The 20,423-nt window shown below is 45.5% G+C and overlaps 1 protein-coding gene across 2 annotated transcripts in view; it reads left to right on the top strand.

Moving 5' to 3' along the window:
• Window positions 1–16,328: 16,328 nt before the first annotated feature.
• ANKLE2 (ankyrin repeat and LEM domain containing 2) overlaps window positions 16,329–20,423 on the top strand; it is a 57,359-nt gene continuing 53,264 nt past the window's right edge. Inside the window, exon 1 of one of the 2 annotated variants that reach the window (XM_068243420.1) lies at window positions 16,329–16,453. Coding sequence is in view for 1 of the 2 variants with exons in the window: in XM_068243419.1 (XP_068099520.1) it covers window positions 17,042–17,204 (163 nt within the window). In the remaining variant the exon portion in view is untranslated. The other variant, XM_068243419.1, reaches the window with a different exon arrangement.

The raw sequence follows: 20,423 nt of genomic DNA, 5'->3' as shown, positions 1-20,423 counted from the left end.
CTATACTATATACAGTAGTTTTTATATAATTTTTACAGACTTAGGCCTCGATTCAGAAATGCATTACCGCATGCGGTAATGCTGAAAACCACTGACTTTACCAAACACTTAGCAAAATGTTAATTCATAAAAGCTGTAACCACATGAAAAGCTGACATTCCTGAGCAGTGAGGTAAATTACCACCTTGTACGGTGAACTCCTCCAGCACATGTCCGTAAATGTTAATTTATAAAGATTAGAGCAGGCGGTATTGGGACGGAGAATATCCCCTGCTTTAAAGAGGTGATAATGGTGCGGATAAGAGCAAAGTTAAAGGACAACTGAAGAGAGAGGTATATGGAGGCTGCCATGTTTATTTCCTTTTTAAGCAATACCAGTTGCCTGGCAGCCCTGCTGATCCTCTGCCTCTAATACTATTAGCCATAGCCCCTGAACAAGCATGCAGCAGATCAGGTGTTTCTGACTTTAAAGTCAGATCTGACAAGACTAGCTGCATGCTTATGTCTGGGGTTAATTCAGATACTACTGCAAAGAAATAGACCAGCAGGGCTGCCAGGCAACTGGTATTGATTAAAAGGAAATAAATATGGCAGTCTCCGTATACCTCTTACTTCAGTTCCCCTTTAACCCTCCTGGCGGTATGAAAAATTCCGCCAGGAGGCAGCGCGGCAGTTTTTTTTTTTTTTTCTTTTAAATCATGTAGCGAGCCCAGGGCTCACTACATGATAGCCGCTGATCAGCAGCATCCCCCCGCCCTCTTCGATCGCCTTCGGCGATCTCCGATCAGGAAATCCCGTTCAAAGAACGGGATTTCCTGGAGGGCTTCCCCCGTCGCCATGGCGACGGGGCGGGATGACGTCACAGACGTCAGCGATGTCGTGACGTCATTGGGAGTCCCGATCCACCCCTCGGCGCTGCCTGGCACTGATTGGCCAGGCAGCGCACTGGGTCTGGGGAGGGGGGGGGACCGCGCGCCGCAACGGATAGCGGCGATCGGGCGCGGGGCGGCGGCGATCAGTGTGCTGGCGCAGCTAGCAAAGTGCTAGCTGTGTCCAGCAAAAAAAAAATTAAGAAAATCGGCCGAGCAGGGCCGGAGAAAACCTCCTGCGCGGCTTACCCCGAACTACGTTCAGGGTTACCGCCAGGAAGGTTAATGGAGACAGATCTTCCAGGCAGCAGCGGTGAGGACAGAACAAACAAGGCTTCCCAGAATACCCCAGGCTGTGTTTTTTAACCTCTTGGGTGACTGTTTTCATATGTTTTTTTTTTTTACATCAGAAAGCCTGCATGTGTAACATTTCTTGAAGTTCTTCTAAGCTGTGGCAATTAAATAGATTGTTTAGAAAGACTAATAGACAGATTCAGCGTAGATTCAGGGCAAACAGAAGCAGTATAACAAAAACTGCACATCTAAAGGGAAGTTGGGGATTCCTCTTTCATTATAACGCTGTCTCTGCATGGAGAAAATGTATAAACTCAGGCAGCTTCTCATGTTGCCTCCAGCTTAGTTTGGGAAATCCCCGAACTTCTATCGCAACTGTAAACCTTTTTATGAATTAGCACACAAAAGTCTAAAATACCGAATGTGGTATTTTCCTGACAAGATTTTTTTCCCGTACTGCCTTTTATGAATTGACCCCTTTATGTATTGTTTACATGTGACGAGCATTTCAAATGTAGAGAACTCCCTGTACCTTATTATTGTAGAAACTCTTGTCTTGAAATTGCCTAAGGAAGTGGGAAAGTGGCCTGTGAAACACATTGTTACGAATTAAGTTTTAAGTTAAAAGTTTTTACACCTTTTTTGTATTCCTATGGCCCCTCCTATTACCAAATGTTTGTTTTCCACCTGAAAGTGGAAGGTTGAGTTCTTCTTTACCTCTTTTCACCTTTTATTGGATTGCATCTTCAAGAGTTGCAACAAGACATCCCAAGAGGAGACAAGCTTGTGTTCTCTATACGCCCAGTATTTGGTTACCTTTCTTCTTAGTAACTTCTACAGATCTATTGTATGGCATGGTCCAGTCTGTCTCTCAACTAGGCTTGGGTCAGAGTAGTAGACAAAATGCCACTAGTTTACTGAAGGAAGCCACTGTGCCAATGATGTTATTACAGTATAATCTCTTTATAGTAAACTCTGATACAGTAAACATTCGGGTATAGTAAACTAATGTCCAGGTCCTGGCACCATGATAAGTATATGGGAGTAACGTCTGGTATAGTAAACCCTGATATAATAGAACTTTTGTTATGGTAAACCTGTTTTTTGCCCTCTTCGGTATTTTGTAACTGGCTATAGTGGAAAGTGGGCAGGCATATGTGTCATACATTCGTTAAAGACCCAAGAACCATGGGCGGGCTGGCAGCCACTTATTACCTGCTCACTATCTGCACTTTACTCTGGGCCTATTTGGATTGCCTCAAAAACACCAGCTGGTGAGACCTGCTTCCTGTGTAAGCTGCTGGCTGATTACTGAAGGAATTGCCAATCATCTGTGACTTGCTTGTGCATGGCTGCAACGCTGCAGTATCATCCACGCTGTACAAAAATGTGGACAGAGGAGCACACTAGAAGTACTGTACCTATATTAGCTTGTGAGACCCATGCTTTCTGTGGAAGGTGTTGCAAATCCCTGCATATTGAGCACTATTTATTGTGATCTAGCTTAAAGGACACATCCGCGGTAAAAAACAAAAAACAAGATCTACTTACCTGGGGCTTCCTCCAGCCCCTGGCAGCCTATCTGCCCCTTGCTGCAGCTCCACTCCCAGACGGTGACCCGGTGTCCTCTCAATTGCAGATGTCTTCTGCACGAGCACGCGGCCACGCCACTCGCAGTCATGCTTCCGTACACTCTCCATGCTACGTGAGCGCAATCGTGTGTGGCAGGAGATGCCGACCTGGCAAGGTCGGCATCTGCAACGGAGGGGACCCCGGGCCACCGGCTGGAAGCGTAGCAGCGTCAAGGGACAGATAGGCTGCCAGGGGCTGGAGGAAGCCCCAGGTAAGTAGATGATTTTTTTTTTTTTTTACCTCGGACCTGTACTTTAAACATTGAGCTTGAGTATGACAATTTCTGATACTAAACTTCTGATAGAGTAAACTACTTTTCCCAGTCCCTTGGAGTTTACTATAAAGGAATTCTAATGTAGTACAAAGTAAAACTACTGCTTAGCATTTTCTGGCAATGATATTGCCAGTGGCCTTCTTATACACTACCCTTCTAAAGGTAAAGTCACAGTTTTATACAGTGATTGCTTCCAGGTATGTCAGTAGTGTTTCCTGGATTCAGTGGCTGCTTGTATTGTATATGCAATTCTCACTGAATTGTATAAAAAAACAACAACTCTAGAACCTGCTGAATATTTTGAAATTTGAACTTGAGGTGCGAGAGCAGAAACTGGATTTTGTAAGAAGCGGCAAAAACAATTTTGCACAAATGAGTTTATAGTGTATACTTTTTAATTTTTATTTTTGAATTCCCTGTAAGCTTACTACTAGAATGGGATAGCAAGCGCTGCCTCTGGGGGAATTGCATGCAATGCAGAGCCGCGCTGACACACTGCTCCTGTGCTGGATATTAAAATGAGCCGTTAGTTCAAAGCCAAATGAGTAGGGGTAGCAGTATACAGAAGATATCAGGTTGCATGCAGACTTGACTTTGAGCTTAATGTTCATTTTGTCCAAGAAAGATCATTAGTAGAACGACATAACGAGAAAATGGATTTGTAGAGTCTTAGAACGAGAAAAAATAACAAATTTGTCACCTGCATTGTTTTCTTGGTTAAATGTAGTCCGAGTAACATATATGTAGCTACCAATCTGTCCGGTATTTTCAGAAGTCTGATTTGCTCTGTGCAATAACCTTGGTAATTCTGCTTTACTCTTCAGACATCACCATTGCTCAGTGTATAGTAGATATAAGTGATCACTTATAATTCTGACTTGCATGCAGATTTCATGTAATTTGTATGCAGCTTGGAACTGAACTAATAAAATGCATTCTCTGCTCATTTTCATTGGCCCAGTTTCAAAACTGTATACTATGTATACAAGTTGGAATTATCATCTCATTGACCTTCTCTAGTTTATGGTGCTAAGAGGACAGCTTCAGGAGTTACACCAATATTTTCTATCTTAAATCAATAATTATAAATCTGCCTTTAAATGCATTATTCCTCTTTTCAATTCCTTTAAAGCTGGAAGAATGAGACTAGTGCTTAGTAAGCTGTCCATTTGCTCATCTAAACAAATGTACAAGTCAAGGTGTCTGTACAAGGAGTATAACTGCTAATAACACATTTAAAAGTTAACAGGTTGATCCTGGGCAGTCTGATAACTGTATGTATTACAGAGTACCCAGCAAGCTCATGGTGAACCAGAACTCCTAGGAGTGGACCAATTGTAGCCCCTTACACACTTCTAGGAGTCCTGGCTCACCATGAGCTTGCTGGGTACTCTAAGTCTGGGTGTTTCAAGTCCTACCCCATAGAGCCACATTAATCCATGCCATGCACTGATGAGGATCAACAATCCAAAACAGTCGGTATGTATGTTGGATTATTGTGGCTCTGTATATTTAAAAAGACTCTGAAGTCTTTGCCCTCCCCCTCTTCTTTTGTTTAACATTCCTCTTCAGCTTTGATGCCATAGTGAAACCGCCGCATCCCCACGGCAGAGGAGTGATTTATTACTTAGAAAATGACCTGCAAAGTTCTACGACTTTGCAGGTCGCAGATCATGCTGCCCTGACACGCAGGGCTTCTTTTCCTGGAGAGGCTGAGCTTTGAGTTGTAGCTCAGCCTCTCCGCAATCAATCTATGCAGATCTCTGCCTCCTCCCCGCCCCTCTCAGTGAAAGAAGACTGAGGGGGCGGGGAGAGGCGTCAATCCGCAGAGATTGACTGCGGAGGAGGCAGAGCTACAGCCTAAAGCTCTGCCTCATCGAGGAAGTGAAGCCCTGCGAGTCCCTGGGGCTTATCTCTAGTAATAAACTACTCCTCTGCCATGGGGATGCGGTGATTTCACTCTGGCATTAAAGCTGAAGAGGAATGTTGGGGAAAAAAGAGACTTTAGAGTCTCTTTAGCTGACACATCATTGCATTCCAGCGGATCTGGAGGTGTGTTTAGCTCACAGGGACAACAATGGATAATTTGCGTATTTCAGCAGTGATGCACTGGGAGACATCTCGGAGGTAGCTCCAACCTGAATAATTTCAAATACTTTCAGTTTTGAGAAAGCAAACTTTTGTTTTCAACTGTATGTATGTCATGGAAGTAAAACACACAAACATGCATACATTTCCTGTGTCTAAAAGTATCCTTTCTTTTGGACAAACAAAATGTTTAGCCTACGTTTCCAGTTGTGCCGGCATGCATCTTGGGAGACGCTATGCCGCCACTTTACAATGTGAGAATGAAGGCTTCCCATGTGTATTACATATTATACTGCTGATTGACCTTTTTTTTTTTTTTTTTCTACCCGCATGCAAATTTGGAATCAGCCTATTGATTTCAATGAGCTGTAAAATCGCATCTGATTTTGTGTGTGGGGAAATAGACACCAATTACATTAGTGGGTCTACACTTGCAAAATCCTTCTCATACGTTGCGCATCATTTGTCTTTTGCATCATAGCTGACAGCATCTGGTTCTGTATATTCCAGCCTTCAGGGTCCTTTCACACCGTGTCAGTTACATTCCGTTGCAGCAGGCAATATCATCAATGCTATTCCTATGGTGCTTTCACACTGTGTGGTGCAACGAATTCCAAAGGAGTTTACCGGGCTATGTGCACGTTTACAGTGACAGTGAAGCATACTTTCATTGTATTGTATGCTTCACTGTATAGTCGCACTGCAAGTCTACTGTGGTACTGTTGTGTTGCAACTGGCACAGCATGGGGACAGGGACCCTTAGTGTTGATGAAGTTTGTTGGCCTGCAGTCTGGTGCGCACTGCCTTGTGTCTATGGATAGCGTTTGCACCGCGTTATAATAAGGGATTTCTGCAGAGAAATGTCACTTGCTGGAACCACAGCAAGAGAGAGTAAAGCATGAATGTCACTTGGGTCTTTTTTAACTTGCAAAAGTAGTGAACATGTTTTGATAGACTTGGCTTTAAAAGGTCTGACTGTGGAAATCAGACAGTTGATACATAAAAAAAATGTTTTTAATGGTAAAACAAATTAACTGTTATATAATCTTTATGGTCTGACGGTTCATGTAATGAATGTTTGTGGCAAGAAATGATTCAGTATGGTGGATTCCTGAAATACCTGTTGTAAATGCGAGGAATTGTTTCACTGACGTTTGTGATTTTATTTATAGAAAGAAAAATGTATCATAAGGACGTTTATTATAAAATGTGGTATATTACTATATATTATAATGTTACAACTTTTAAACTGTTAAAACTGTAAATATACACAGTGTAAAGCATGTGGATAAGATGTGCATAAGGAGTCTTTCAAAGTTCTTTTTTTTTTTTTTTGTGTGAAATAAACTATTTTTTGTTAATGTTTTGGTTTGTTGTCTACCTAACCATTGCGGTCTGCTGTTTACAGACATCTTTATGGCTTTAAAGACCTTGATGGTGAGCAGTGATTGTCTCACAAATGATAACTGATGGTGAGTGCTGTTGCCTCTGTGATGATAAGAGTGCTACTTTTAGAGAGACATTACTATCCTGACTGCAGTCCTCAGCAAAGACCAAGGCATCTTTTCCACAGGTGGCTGAACGGCTAGATTTTTTTAGCAGTTCAGACTTCTGGCTGTGGGCCACAATTGCATGCAGAAGAATGGTAGTATTTGGTAACACTACTCGTGTCACGTTTTGACACACATCGGCATTACCTGGCAGAGAAAAACCACATCATGTTGCGTCTAAACCAGGCCACCACTGTACTCGGATACTACTCTGGGAAGGGGGAAAGGGGTGCATGCCTGTCCGCCGCCTGTGCCAAGTGCTAGCAAAGTTATAGCTGCTGGATGGCAGCAGCTGACCACCTTGAGCTGCACATGGAACAGATGCCTTACTGGTGGTGTTTTACACGGGTTTTCCAGAGCTGGAGTCATATTGCATACACACTACACAATTTTTTTTTCTTTTTATTTATCCTGTTTCAAATTTAATAACATGTTCTAGCTGTAAATATATAATTGCTACTGCAATAACAGAAACTTAAATTAAGTCCCTAACCTTTCAGAAATTCTCAACAATCCCATGTTTACTGGATGAGTTCTGTCCGATCATATTCCCTAGCTCAGGAAAACCTCAATAAATCAATCCCATTGTGTTTAGTGTATTCTGTTCACCAAACACTATCAGTGAGTACTGGCTGCTGCAATCAGAATATGTATCTGCCTTAACACTGAACCTCAACATGTTGTATTCAATTTGACAAGATCTGTGAGCCACCATTCCCTGACAGAGGCATATACGTTGCCGCAGTATTTTGGGTCTATCTGTAGGCATATCAAGAAAGCAGTGAGTTCTATATTAATAAAAATTATTATACCCAATTATGGTCATTGTAATGAACAGGGATCCGCAACATTGTTTCCAGTAGGCCAAAATCCAGAGCTAATCTTGTATGGATACCTGGATATGCCACAACACTGGAAAATGTTTATGTATTCTGGTGTGTGCCTTTTTGAAATCAATAGAGTACCGGTTTCAAATATCCTGAATGTGACATTTCATTGCACTACCCACTAGTCATCAAAATCACTGGCATTAGAATGCTGACTGCACCATTAAATTCTTTCTGAAGCAATATGTCCTACTGGCTAAAAGTGCTTATCAATCAAAGAAAGAGTCCTGTATTCATGTTTCTACTCAGTAGTTGGATTTCTGCAAAGTTCACTGTTGAGTATGAAGCTGTCCCAGAGGGCCATATGGAAAGAAGATTACAAAGCAAAGTGTTCCGCAGTGAAACCACCTCATTGTGTAGATGCTGTTTTTTAAGTGTAAATAAACTTAATATTTCATATTTTTTTTTCAAATGTCAACGTCAATCTCACCCCGAGGACTGCTCATGGTTTTGCAGAACTGAGTGTAAATCTTGATAGTCGTCTGGCTTTTTACAGGTTACAAACTACTAAACCTTAAAGGAATGGTCAGGCAAAAAGAAATAAAGTTTCACTTACCTGGGGCTTCTACCAGCCGCAAGCAGCCATTCTGTGCCCTCGTAGTCACTCACTGCTGCTCCAGTCCCCTGCTGCCAGCTAGTTTCGTTTGGGTTGCGTCCATTTTTACGCAATTCTGCTGGTGCAGGAACATTAACACATACATTTTTTAGCTTTGCACACTAACGCTAACATTTTTTCGCATTGCACTGCTAAAAAATGTATGTGTTAATGTTCCTGCACCAGCAGGAATGAGTAAAAATGGACAAAATGTGGCCCGCCGACCCTGAAAAACATAAACATATTGTTGATCTACTGCCCCAGGGCCGGCCCGCTCAAGAGGCGGGGTGAAACTTTTGCCTCAGGCGGCACATTTCTAGGGGCGGCACCCGCCCGTCCGTGGGTGCGGAGAGCCGGCCGCCGAGTTGAAGGGGTAGCGGGTAGGACGGGATTATTGGGCCTAGCGGCGGGGAGGGGGGGTCCGACCCCCCCCCCTCCCTCGCCTTGGTCCCCCGATCTGCGCTCCCCTCCAGCCTTAAATAGTTAAGAAGCAGCCGCTACTCGTAAGAGGCACGGGCGGGGAGGACTCACCTCTTACTCGCTCCAGCGTGCGCTCCACTGACGTCACTTCTTGCAGCGTCCTGCCCGCTACCCCTCCAGCTCGGTGGCCCCCCACGGGGGAGGGAGGCGCCAATTTTTTTCAAAATTTGCCTCAGGCGGCAAAAAGTCTAGGGCCGGCCCTGTACTGCCCACTAGGAGAGGATTCGGCCTTCCTTAAGGAACTTGTAGAACTCGTAAGCAACCTAACCCTGGAACACCCCAGATGGATTGTTCTTGGAGATTTCAATACATGGGTGGATGGCCCCTCTTCGCAATTAGGAAGTGAGCTACCTCGTGCCATAAATGAACTGGGCTTCTCCCAAGCAATCAGCTCCACTACTCACTCACAAGAAAGGTCACACTCTGGACCTAATGCTGGGGATACAAGGTACGACCCGGCGAGTCGATTAGCCGCTGGATCGACTCCCGCCACGTCCCGGTGGGTGCTTCCTTATCTTCCGATCGACTCCCCGCTATTGTCTGCCCGCGGGGATCGAGCGGGGTCATCGGACCTGTCGGAAATTATCAATCTAGCTATCAGCGGCTCGATTGATAAGGGGGAAAAGTACCGTGTAATCCCCAGCATTATATTCCATACTGGTCTGTCAATAGCCAGTGTGGAAATTAATCCTGTTGTCTGGTTAGACCACCACACTATCCACTTCTCCTGCTCAATACCAGCTATCAGAAAACAGTTCAAAAACAAAATAAAATATTGCCGCTTAACCTGCTGGGCGGTCTGGACGAGCTCAGCTCGTCCAGTACCGCCGGAGCCTGCCGCTCAGGCCCTGCTGGGCCGATTTGGCTCAAATAAAGTGCAGCACACGCAGCCGGCACTTTGCCAGCCGCGTGTGCTGCCTGATCGCCGCCGCTCTGCGGCGATCCGCCGCGAGCAGCGGCGAAAGAGGGTCCCCCCAGCCGCCTGAGCCCAGCGTAGCCGGAACAAAAAGTTCCGGCCAGCGCTAAGGGCTGGATCGGAGGCGGCTGACGTCAGGACGTCGGCTGACGTCGATGACGTCACTCCGCTCGTCGCTATGGCGACGATATAAGCAAAACAAGGAAGGCCGCTCATTGCGGCCTTCCTTGTTTATTCTGGGCGCCGGAGGCGATCGGAAGAACGCCTCCGGAGCGCCCTCTAGTGGGCTTTCATGCAGCCAACTTTCAGTTGGCTGCATGAAATAGTTTTTTTTTTTATTCAAAAAAAACCCTCCCGCAGCCTGCCTGGCGATCTTAATAGAACGCCAGGCAGGTTAAAAGGGATAACACCACAACATATTCGAGACAACATCAGCTTTGACGAATTGACAAACTCCTGCTTGGACCCTGATACTCTGGTGTTTAAATATAACAAATGTGCGGCATCCACCTTTGAAACCATTGCTCCTCTGCGCACCAAACCTCTTACCCCACACCATCATGCACAGTGGTTCGATAACTATAAAAGAGCTGAAAAGACAAAGCCGAAAACTTGAAAGACTGTGGTGCAAATCTCAGTCCCCAGAAGACAAACATGCCTTAAACCTCCACTTGAGGAACTACCAAAACGAAATCACGAAAAAGTCATCCGTTCTATCACATGAGATTGCAAATGCAGTTAACAAATCAGCCCAACTATTCCGCACAGTGGAAAACCTCTGCAATCGTGGCATGCCAAAAATGTAATATCCAGTCTTCAAAAGACCTCTGTGACCAATTTGCCAATGTCTTCTCAAAGTCTCTGCTATATGGTCCGCCATTCAACTTACAGCATCTGAGCCTAATATAGCGCCAAAGACCATTAGCAGAGACAACTTAACACTTTGGTCAAACCTCAAGGAAATTGATGCAGAAGTCACATCAAGCATCCTCCTTCACCTTCGCCAAACCACCTGTGACCTGGCCTAACACAGTTCATGTTGAAATGCCCCGACCTGTTTATACAGATATTCCTAAAAATTGTAAACTTTTCCTTACAATCAGGAATATTTCCTGCTTTACTGAAGGAAGCAATCCTCAGGCCCCTCCTCAAAAAACCCTCGCTGAACCCAGATGCAATGACCAGCTACAGACCTGGTAATTGAAAAATCTGTATATCTCCAGCTAGAAGCCAAAATTGTACAGAACAACATGTATGACCCCAGTCTGGCTTCGGGAAACATCATAGCACTGAAGCTGCCCTCATCCAAATCTGCAACCACCTGCCCATGGCAAGAGACAGAGGAGAGTGCTCTATCCTTGTACTGCTAGACCTTTCTGCAGCCTTTGAGACAGTTGACCATGAAATCTTGATAAGCAGGCTCCAGGAATACTGTGGCATTGATGGCATAGTTCTCCAGTGGTTCCAATCCTTTTTGAGTGGCAGAAACCAAAAAGTGTCTATGGGGCCCTTCCTGTCCACCTCCGTACCACTTAAGTATGGGGTGCCCCAGGGCTCAATCCTTTCTCCCCTACTTTTCACAATTTATATTTTACTGCTTGGAAAACTAATCCAAAAACACGGCTTGACATACCACTGCTATGCTGATGACATTAAACTATATTTTTCCTTCAAACCTTTGTGCCAAACCCAACACCAAGTATAAACGCCTGCTTAGTCGAACTACAGTAATGGATGAGTGACAACTGGCTGACACTAAATGCAGATCAAACTGAAGTCCTTCTGATTGGAGGGCAGCAAATAACAACAAAACAGCTTCACCTGCAGTCTTCACTGGGAATAGGAAGCACAGATCTACACAGCTCTAATCATGTGCATAGCCTGGGAGTTCTAATTGATGGGGACTTAAACTTCAAAACTCATATCTCTGCTGTGGTGAGATCATCCTATTTCCACCTGAAGAACATTGCGAAAATCAAGCACCCCCCCCAGAAGATCTGCCAACCTTAGTCAATGCCTTCATTACATCCCGACTGGACTATTGTAATGCTCTCCATGTCAGCCTTACAAAAAAAGACTTGTTCCGCCTACAGCTGATACAGAATACTGCTGCCAGACTGTTGACCAACCAACCCGTCACTGCCACATAACACCAGTCCTGCACTACCTTCACTGGCTACCCATAAAATGGAGGATCCTATTCAAGATCAGCTAACTGACATTTAAATCACTGCATAATCTGGGCCCTGGATACATGAAAGATGAAAAAATGTTGCAGCTGCGTAGCAATCCTCGCAATCTAAGATCTACAGGTTCTAATCTAGTCATACCCAGAGTCCACCTGGAAACCTTTGGTCCCAGAACCTTCTGTCATGCTGCTCCTACATTATGGAACTCCATACCACAGCAGATCAGGAAAGCTCCATCTCTGGACGTGTTTAAATCCAGACTGAAAATCTGCCCGTTCAGTTTAGCATTTGCAGAAGAATTTTTGTTGTGTTTCTGAATCTGATAGAGCCTAAGCGCTTTGAGTCCTATGGGAGAAAAGTGCTATAGAAATGTTATTGTTAAGTATGATACACAAGGGGAGAGGGCCCTGCCAAAGGCTTACAATCTAGAGGGAGGAGTGGTGACATGAAAGGAGGGGGGTGCATCGAGAGGTTCTGGGCAGAGAGAGTTAGGGTAGTGGAGTAGGCTTCCTTGAAGAGGTGAATTTTGAGTGCTTTTTTTTTTTAAAGTGTTGAAGGAGGGGGCAAGCCTGCAGTAGGAGAGAGTTCCACAGGATGGGGGCAGCTCTAGTGAAGTCCTGTTGTCGTGCATGGGAGTGTGAGATGCATGGGGTGGTTAGGAGGAGGTTGTTGGAGGAGTGAAGTGGGTGGCCAGGTGTGTTTCTGCTGACCAGGTCAGAGATGTAGAATGGGCAGGACATGTGTATAGATTTGTAGGCCAAACATAGGATCTTGAAGCTGATTCTGAAGCAAATTGAAAGCCAGTGAAGGGATTTGCATAAGGGAATCATGGAGACTGAGCAGTGGGAGGAATAGATTAGTCTGGCTGCTGCGTTCATGATGGATTGTAGGGGGGCAATGCGGTTCTGAGCAATGCCTGTCAGGAGCATGTTGCAGTAGTCCAGAGGGGAGATGAGAGAACGGACAAGGAGTTTGGCAGTGTCTGGGGTTAGGAAAGGACGGATCTTAGAGATGTTGCATAAATGGAAATTGCAGGCACTAGCAATGGTTTGGATGTGGGGTGAAGGAGAGGGCTGTGTCCTGGGTGACACCCAGGCAGCAGGCTTGTGTGGTTGGATGGATGATTGTGCCGTTGACAGTGACATAGATGTCCGTGGAGGGTGAAACACACGGGGTGAGAGGATTAGGAGTTCTATTTTATTCAGGTTTAGCTTTAGGAACCTGGCAGACATCCAGGATGAGATAGCTGAGTGGCAGAAGGATACCTTCTCCGGGGTGGTGGTGAAGAAGTCCGACGTATGAAGGTAAATCTGTGTGTCATCAGCATATAGGTGATAGTTGAAGCCTAGAGAGGAGATAAGTTTGCCGTTGGAGGTGGTGTAAATGGAGAACAGCAGGAGGCCAAGAACAGAGCTATACGGGACCCCAACTGAAAGGGGGGTGGAGGATGAGGAGGAACCATTGAAGAAGGCCTTAAAGGAGCGATTTGAGAGGTAGGAGAACCATGCTAGGGCAAGGTCTTGGATACCTGCTGTGCTGATTAGAGAAGCAGGGAATAATTGACTGTGTTGAATGCTGATGAGAGGTCAAGGAGTAGAAGAATGGTGTATTTTCTTTCAGCCTTGGCAAGCATGAGGTCATTGACAACCTTGGTGAGGGCAGTCCCGGTGGAGTAGGCTGGCTGAAATCCTGATTGTAGAGGGTCAAACAAGGAGTTGAAGCCAAGGTAATGGGTCTTGCATTGGAGGAAAAGGTTATGGATTTCTGTGAGTTTATTGCGGACTGAACTTGCATTCCAGAGGCCGCAGGAGAGAGGGGGAGTGTGCTAGTGAGAGGTCTGGATGGGAATGAGGGAGGGGAAGGGGATATTTGCTTTACATGCAGCACATTCCCTCCCTCCCCTATATAGTCCTTGTGGTGTTTTATGGTCCCCTACCTTCCTCCCTTATACAGTTCCCTCCCTATACAGTTCTCTGATACAAGGTTCTCTAGTGTCTAGTGGTCCCCCCCCCTCCCCCCCATACAATTTCCTGGTGTCTAGTGGCCCTCCCAGATCATCCCCTTGTGGGTAGTGCCAGTGAAGTAGCATTAGGGGTTGCAGAGGTAGCAACTGCATCGGGGCACGAGGACCTCAACCAAAGTATTAGCTGTTTATTGATCCTGTGGTGGTAATAATCACTTATAGATGCTTTGAATAGTAGTAATCATTAACAAACTGTTCCCCATCCCCTTCTTGCACATCTAATACTGTGAATGACCAGGTTTTGTTGTGCCATAACAAGTGTTATGTATAAAGTGCTGGGGGTGCCCAGTGTAAACCTTGCACCAGGGCCCATAGCTCCCCCCCCCCCCACCTGGTGTTTAGTGGTCCCCCCTACTTACCCTATACAGTTGTCTAGTAGCCCCCCTTATTAGTGTCACCCCTCCCCCTATATACAGTTCCCTGGTGTCTTATAATCCCCCCTCTGACCCCTATACAGTTCCTTGGTGTTTAGTGGTTAACCTCCCCTATACAGTTTATTGGTCTCTAGTGGTTCTCACTTGGATTTGTGGGTTCGTGAAAGCCGTAGTCTAGAGTGTCAAAACGTCCATACCTACTGTATAGGCTCCTGTGATGTAAATCCAGGTCCATTATCACAGAACAAAAGGGTGTGAATGTCACTGGCGCACGGAAGGGGGTATTCCGGGTGTCTGGACCCCCCCCACTGCACCGAGCTGTGTATTCAGCCAGGGAAGCCCGCATAATATAAAAATCCTCGTTCTCCCTCCCTTCTTACTTATTCTTACTTCCGGTGTTCCAACAATCTAACCTACACTGTCGAACTAACCTACATCCCATAGACTTTTACTATCCCCTCCCCCAACCCTAACCCTCCTGGTATGCGTTTGATAGTGGATGTAGGCAAATTCAACATGTAGGTTATCTCGTAACACAGGTGCCTCCCTCCAGCTAATAGAATGAGAGAGGCAGCTGAGCCCGCCCCCACAAGAAGCTGCAGCCTACGTTAGTGAAAGAATGTTGATTCTCGAGTCCCCGACTCTGTGTCCACTGCACACGCGGCAGGCAGGGGCACTCTGACAGCACAGCAGTGTCAGCTAAGCCAGGACTCAGACACCAGTCACTCCTGCCTGCCCTGTGCTGCAGTCTGCAGAAGCTGTATGTAACCTCGGACCTGGGAGGAATGGACCTCCTGGTGTTATCAACTCAGTCAGCACTGCTAGAGGTAAATGAGGGCAGCAGATAAGAAAACACAAACAGTAAAAATCAGTCAAGCTGCAAACACTGCTACTATTTAATGATGCCTGACAGAGCTTAGGTTATTTCCTGAATTTTAGCCTAGAAATGTATAATTGCCTTTTCCATTATAAGTGCCCTGAAGTATCCCCTGAAATGCCTGTCTGTAGTGTAATGTAGGGCAGAAGAGGTTTATTTTATGTACATGATGCAATTAGAGGACAGGCAAGCTGATAAATATACACAGCATGCTGCAGAGCTTGCCTGGAGGATCCCTGGGAAAAGATCTGTCTGGTCTCTCACCATAGTTATGACTGCATGTGTGGATAAGGTGTTAAACAAGTTGAAAAGTTTTTGACAGTCCCTAGACTCCAGGAGGGCTGCTTTCTGACTTGTGTGAGAGACTGGCAGGGACAGGAGTCATATTACAGGCAAGTAGCCCCTGTGTGATGTGGGACTGCAATACAGATATGCTCTCTGCTCCATCTCGGACTATTCTCAATTTCTCTCCACTCCTCCTCTCTATGGGCTAGTGCAATGCCAAAATGACAATAGCAATCGCTAGCAATTTGTGAGTGCGATTTTGTGAAGCGATTTTCAGAGCGATTTTTGAATGAATTGCTCAAAAACATGCTACATGCAGTATACCTGCGATTTTGAAAAAATCACAACGCTGCTGTGGTAACACCCTCATAGGGTAACATTAGCCAAGCGCTTTTCAAATCACTGTTGATTTGAAAAACGCTCAGACGCACTCTTGGTGTGCACCAGCCCTCCCTCATTCACCTTTTTTCCCCTCTTCCCCTAGTGCTGGGTATGTCTTCTTGTCATACAGAAAAGCTAAATAAAAGTGAATCCTGGTGAGGCAAATTATTATTTAGTATTTATATAGTGCCGCCATCTTCCGCAATTGCATATGTCATTCAGTACTTCCAAAGATAGGCAGCTCCGTAATACGCCAGTGCACTTTTGTGCATAGGCAGTATGGAGCCACTTGTATTCGGAGGCACTCGGGGACATAAGTACTTCTGGACCTTTCAGGAATATTCCCCCCCCCCCCCCCACCTTAAAAATCCTGCGTTTGCCCCTGAATGTTGTGGTGAAGAGCATCTAATGCTTAGTACACACCAGTAAGTTTTACAGGGGTCAGTGATTTGTAGTTAAGCGGTACTTATATCCAAGTACTGTCTGTTTCCATTGCAAAAATATACCTGTGAATAGGTTATTCCAATAAGTCCAATGTGATACAACCCTCCCCCCTTTTCTTGGTGCCGCGCATGCTCAGCAGAAAGTGGCTGTTTCTGAGGGGGGCTGTCCGTGGCTCGTCAGGCGCGCCATGGACAGCCCAGTTGCCGGCGGCGGGGTCCTGTCTGTCAGGCCGGAGCGGAAGTGTCGCAGGCGTGCTGTACAGTAGTCCGGGTGGATCGCACATAAGGTGGAAGAGGTAGGGCGGGTCTGAGTTGTGTTAGCCGAAAACATGTTTTTGGGCTGAGGTGTGCAGCAGGGAAATAGCACTGTGGCAACACGTTCCGGAGGGGTATTAAAAGGAATATTAGGGAACAGAGGCATAACTGCACGGGGGACACCCAGGGAAAGAACAACTTCAGTGCCAGAGTCATCCCAGGGGACACCGTGTGATAGCGGAGAGATACCAGCCAGGGAAGTCTAGGAGATCGGCTAGCAGCAGCCCAATGGGCCCATAACTAAAACACACCGCGCGGGAGATCTGGGAAAAGGAGGGCATAGTAGGAGGCGGGAGTAGTTGAGGAAGGAGTCATAGCAGTAGGAGTAACATTGTGGGCGTGGCCTGCATAGTAGGAGGCGGAGTACTTGGGAAAGAAGTCCCTAGGAGACAGGCGTAGCACAGGACAGGACACTGTCTGGGAGTGGAGTTTTGGACCTGGGACCATTACCGTGATTCTCTGCCGGGACAGCAAACTTTGGGCAGGTGTTCCTGGGGGGCGAAGTTAGCTGTTACACCTGGTCTCCATTGTGACAGAGTAGTCCCTGGATAGCTGTGTGCTCACTCAGAATGCAGCCCATTCTTGCCATGTTATCTGGATGGGAGCCGGCGTTGGGTTACACGGCTCTCTTGGCCTGTTTGTTGATGGCGGTGCTGGGATTGCTCTTCCGTCTGGCTGAACAAAGATTTTGGAAACCTGGCGAGCCTCAGCCTGGCAGGGAGATGCGGCTAGGTGAGGAGAATCTTCCTGACACTGTCTAGCCTGGACTAACCCAAGCGCTGAGGTTGGCCACTAATTGCCTCACATACCTTTGCTGTCACTGCATGGCCAGCTCTGCTCTCTGCACACAGTCAGTCTCTGCATCTGCACTTTCCTCAGCTATTCTTTACTATGAGGGTTATGACTTAAGCAGCTAGCTTAGCAGTACTACTTAAATGTCATATGAGTTGTATCTCCATCCAAACCCTGTTTTTCTCAAAGCTCTAGTTCAGGCTTGTGATTATAATGTACGTGTCATATGTGATGCATATACAGTGTGTGTGTATAAACCTGTGAGGGTAAAATAAAATGATTAAATTAGATATTTCATCAGATCCTCCTGCAGTCCAGCGCTTCTTGCTGTGACTTTTTCACAGCTTTGCTCCCATCAGTTTAAGAGCACAGCTGCACTGCGCAGTGACTGCCCGCACCTGCTCAGTCTGTCCGTGCGTCTTCGCTCTTACACAGATGGGAGTGTGTAAACCAATGGAACGCACCTGACTGCATCGGAATGCAGGTGGGGATCAGGTAAGTTAAACCCCGCACATCTCACCTCCCACACACTGCAGGACGTTCTCGCCTATACCTACTGAATACCTGTAATTTCATTTATATGATCCACCCACAAGGGAGATTCGTAATTGTGTGCCATTTGGGGGTGCAAGGGTTGGGTGAGCAGCATTACTCATGGAGGGGTGCTCCAGGCATATGGAGGTCGCCATCTCCTCCACTGAGAGTCCATGTCATTGCGTGCAAGAAGATGAAATTTGTGGATGCGAGTACATTTCTACACTTGCATCCATGCACTTCATCTCCTGGCATGCATGTGCGGTTGGTCTGTAGGGACCAACAGCAGGAAAGTAATGCCACTCACCCCAATAGCACACTATTACGAACCTCCATTGTGGTGAGGTTCATATTATTTTTAAATAATTAAATTACAGGCAGGGCTGCGGAGCTGGAGTCTTAAGAAATTTTTGGGTGCCTGGAGTTGGCAGTTTCCTAAACCATGAATGGCCAGTGAAAGAAAGCGCTTGTGCACTGTTTTTGCAAAGTGCCTGCAGAGGCTCTTGCCATGCCGACCTGCCTCTAGCTCTAGGTCAGTCCTCATTAAGACAAGGGCTGTGGAGTCGGAGCAATTTTGGGTACCTGTAGTCGGAGGTTTCATAAATTTAGGAGTTGGAGTCAGATAATTTTTGTACTGACTCCACAGCCCTGATTGAGAGACAGCCTTTAGTTTTGACCATAGGTACTCACAAAATTATTTTTTGCTTCAAGTGTACTTAGTTCTAGTGTCCTGGTTTACAATAAATAACTATAGGCACAATGTAGTTCAGTGGCTCTAGATATGTTTGGCATTTTAAAGTGTACCTGAGACGGCAGGATATAATTTATTTTATTTTTTTTATACACACCTTGGGCTTCCTCCAGCCCCCTCTATGCAGGTCGTTCCCTAGCAGCCATCCAAAGCCTCCTGGATCCTCCGGTAGAAGCTATGTTATCTGCGGCCAGTCGGCGTAATTCAGCCGTGCGTGCTCGCTCGCATGCATTTCACTTCACTGAGAATTGTGGGAATTATTCCTTGCTCACGTAAATCTGAATTAAACAGAAAGCAAATGCTGTCTGTTTAAAAAATAATAATAAAAAAAATCTATATCTATTTCTAGCGAGCAATCTCCAGTGTTTGTAAATACAGTCACAGGGAAGTGAGGTGAAAATCTTGTCAGCTAAATCCCATACCAGGCCTCAGCTATAATTGGCTACCAGGATCCTGGCATGACTCCAGGTCAAACACCACACAATGTTCCTGACATTTTTTCTTACTGGTAGTTTACTGAACTTTATTGTTACTAAGCTTTTTATATACTACTGATTATCTGAAAAAAATTAAAATCCATTTTGGCACGTAATAGTTTATATTCTGACATCTTGTGTATTGTGGTGTGCGACATCTTGGAGAGTATTTATTTCGCCTGTGGTTTATTTAGCTCATATTTTTTAATATGGCACTAGGCATAAGCCAGGTCTTTGCAGTGTTTTTCTCTTGTAAAGAGTGACTCATCGTAAGCATGATCTATTTTTAAACAACCTGTCATGACTTTCAATGCTAGAAAAATGAATTGGACTATTTGTGGAACATAAATTATTAAAGTGGTTCTCCAGATCAAGAAAAAAATTAAAGTGGACCTGAACTCTTGTGCAGGACAGAAGGGAATCCTATAGAAATGCACCCTGTATGTATTTAGAGTTTACCCTGTCTAATTCCCCTTCATCTGTGACTAAGCACAAGTTGTAATTTTATCCTTGAGCTGTTAGCTGCCTGCGGCAGCAGAGAGCTAATTAGTACACACAGGGTATGTGCCCTGCAATAGTGTGAAGGCACCCATTTAAAAGCAGCGGTCTGTCCCGCACTGTCCACTGTGTGCTGCGCATGTAAATGAGTGTGAAAGGAGGTTAACCACTTGTCCCCTGACTACAGTATATTAATATCCTCTCTGTCACCAGTTGTAGCAGACAGCCATGAATTGTAATCTGATGAGCACAGAGTGCATGCTCATCACCCAGAGCAACAAGTGGGGCATTAAAGGTATGTACACATGTCCTGATTTTCTCCCCAACTTGTCGCTTGAACGACAAGTTGGATGTGTGTATGCGTAGTCGAGTGACTGATAATAGCCAGTTTGCCTGATCCGCTTGGCGGATCAGTTGGACCAACTGTCGTTCAAACGTCTGTCAAGTCTGTATATGTGTACAAAAACCGCAATAGTAGTACAGAGGTGCCAACCGGGTAAAAACAATATTTCTTTAAGATGGGTAAAATGAAGTAGGTAGCGGTGGACTTTACCCCTCCAAAACAGACACAAAAAATTGCCATTTTAAGCAAAAATCAGTTTATTTACATGCTCCGAACAAGGTGCAACGTGTTTTTGCGGGTATATCTCACTTCCTCAGGCAATAAATAGGAGCAGATCACCAATGCGGTCCGGTACGTAGCTAGGCGCCTCTGTCTAGTCGTTTGTCCAACTAATAGACGTCTGTTCAAACATAGTCATTTGATTAGTCGTTTAATCTAGTCCATTGTCCATTATTAAGTTGGTTAAACGACATGTGAATTAGGATACCAGCCGCTTTGTTGGTCAGTGTGTGCAGGACGTTTGAATGACTTATTTGACTTCAAGTTGTTTAAACGAA

This window comes from Hyperolius riggenbachi, chromosome 1 (assembly GCF_040937935.1).
Source record: "Hyperolius riggenbachi isolate aHypRig1 chromosome 1, aHypRig1.pri, whole genome shotgun sequence".
Taxonomy (NCBI): Eukaryota; Metazoa; Chordata; class Amphibia; order Anura; family Hyperoliidae; genus Hyperolius; species Hyperolius riggenbachi.
The sequence above is the reverse complement of the archived record's forward strand: the minus strand, read 5'-3'. Positions and strand labels throughout refer to the sequence as shown.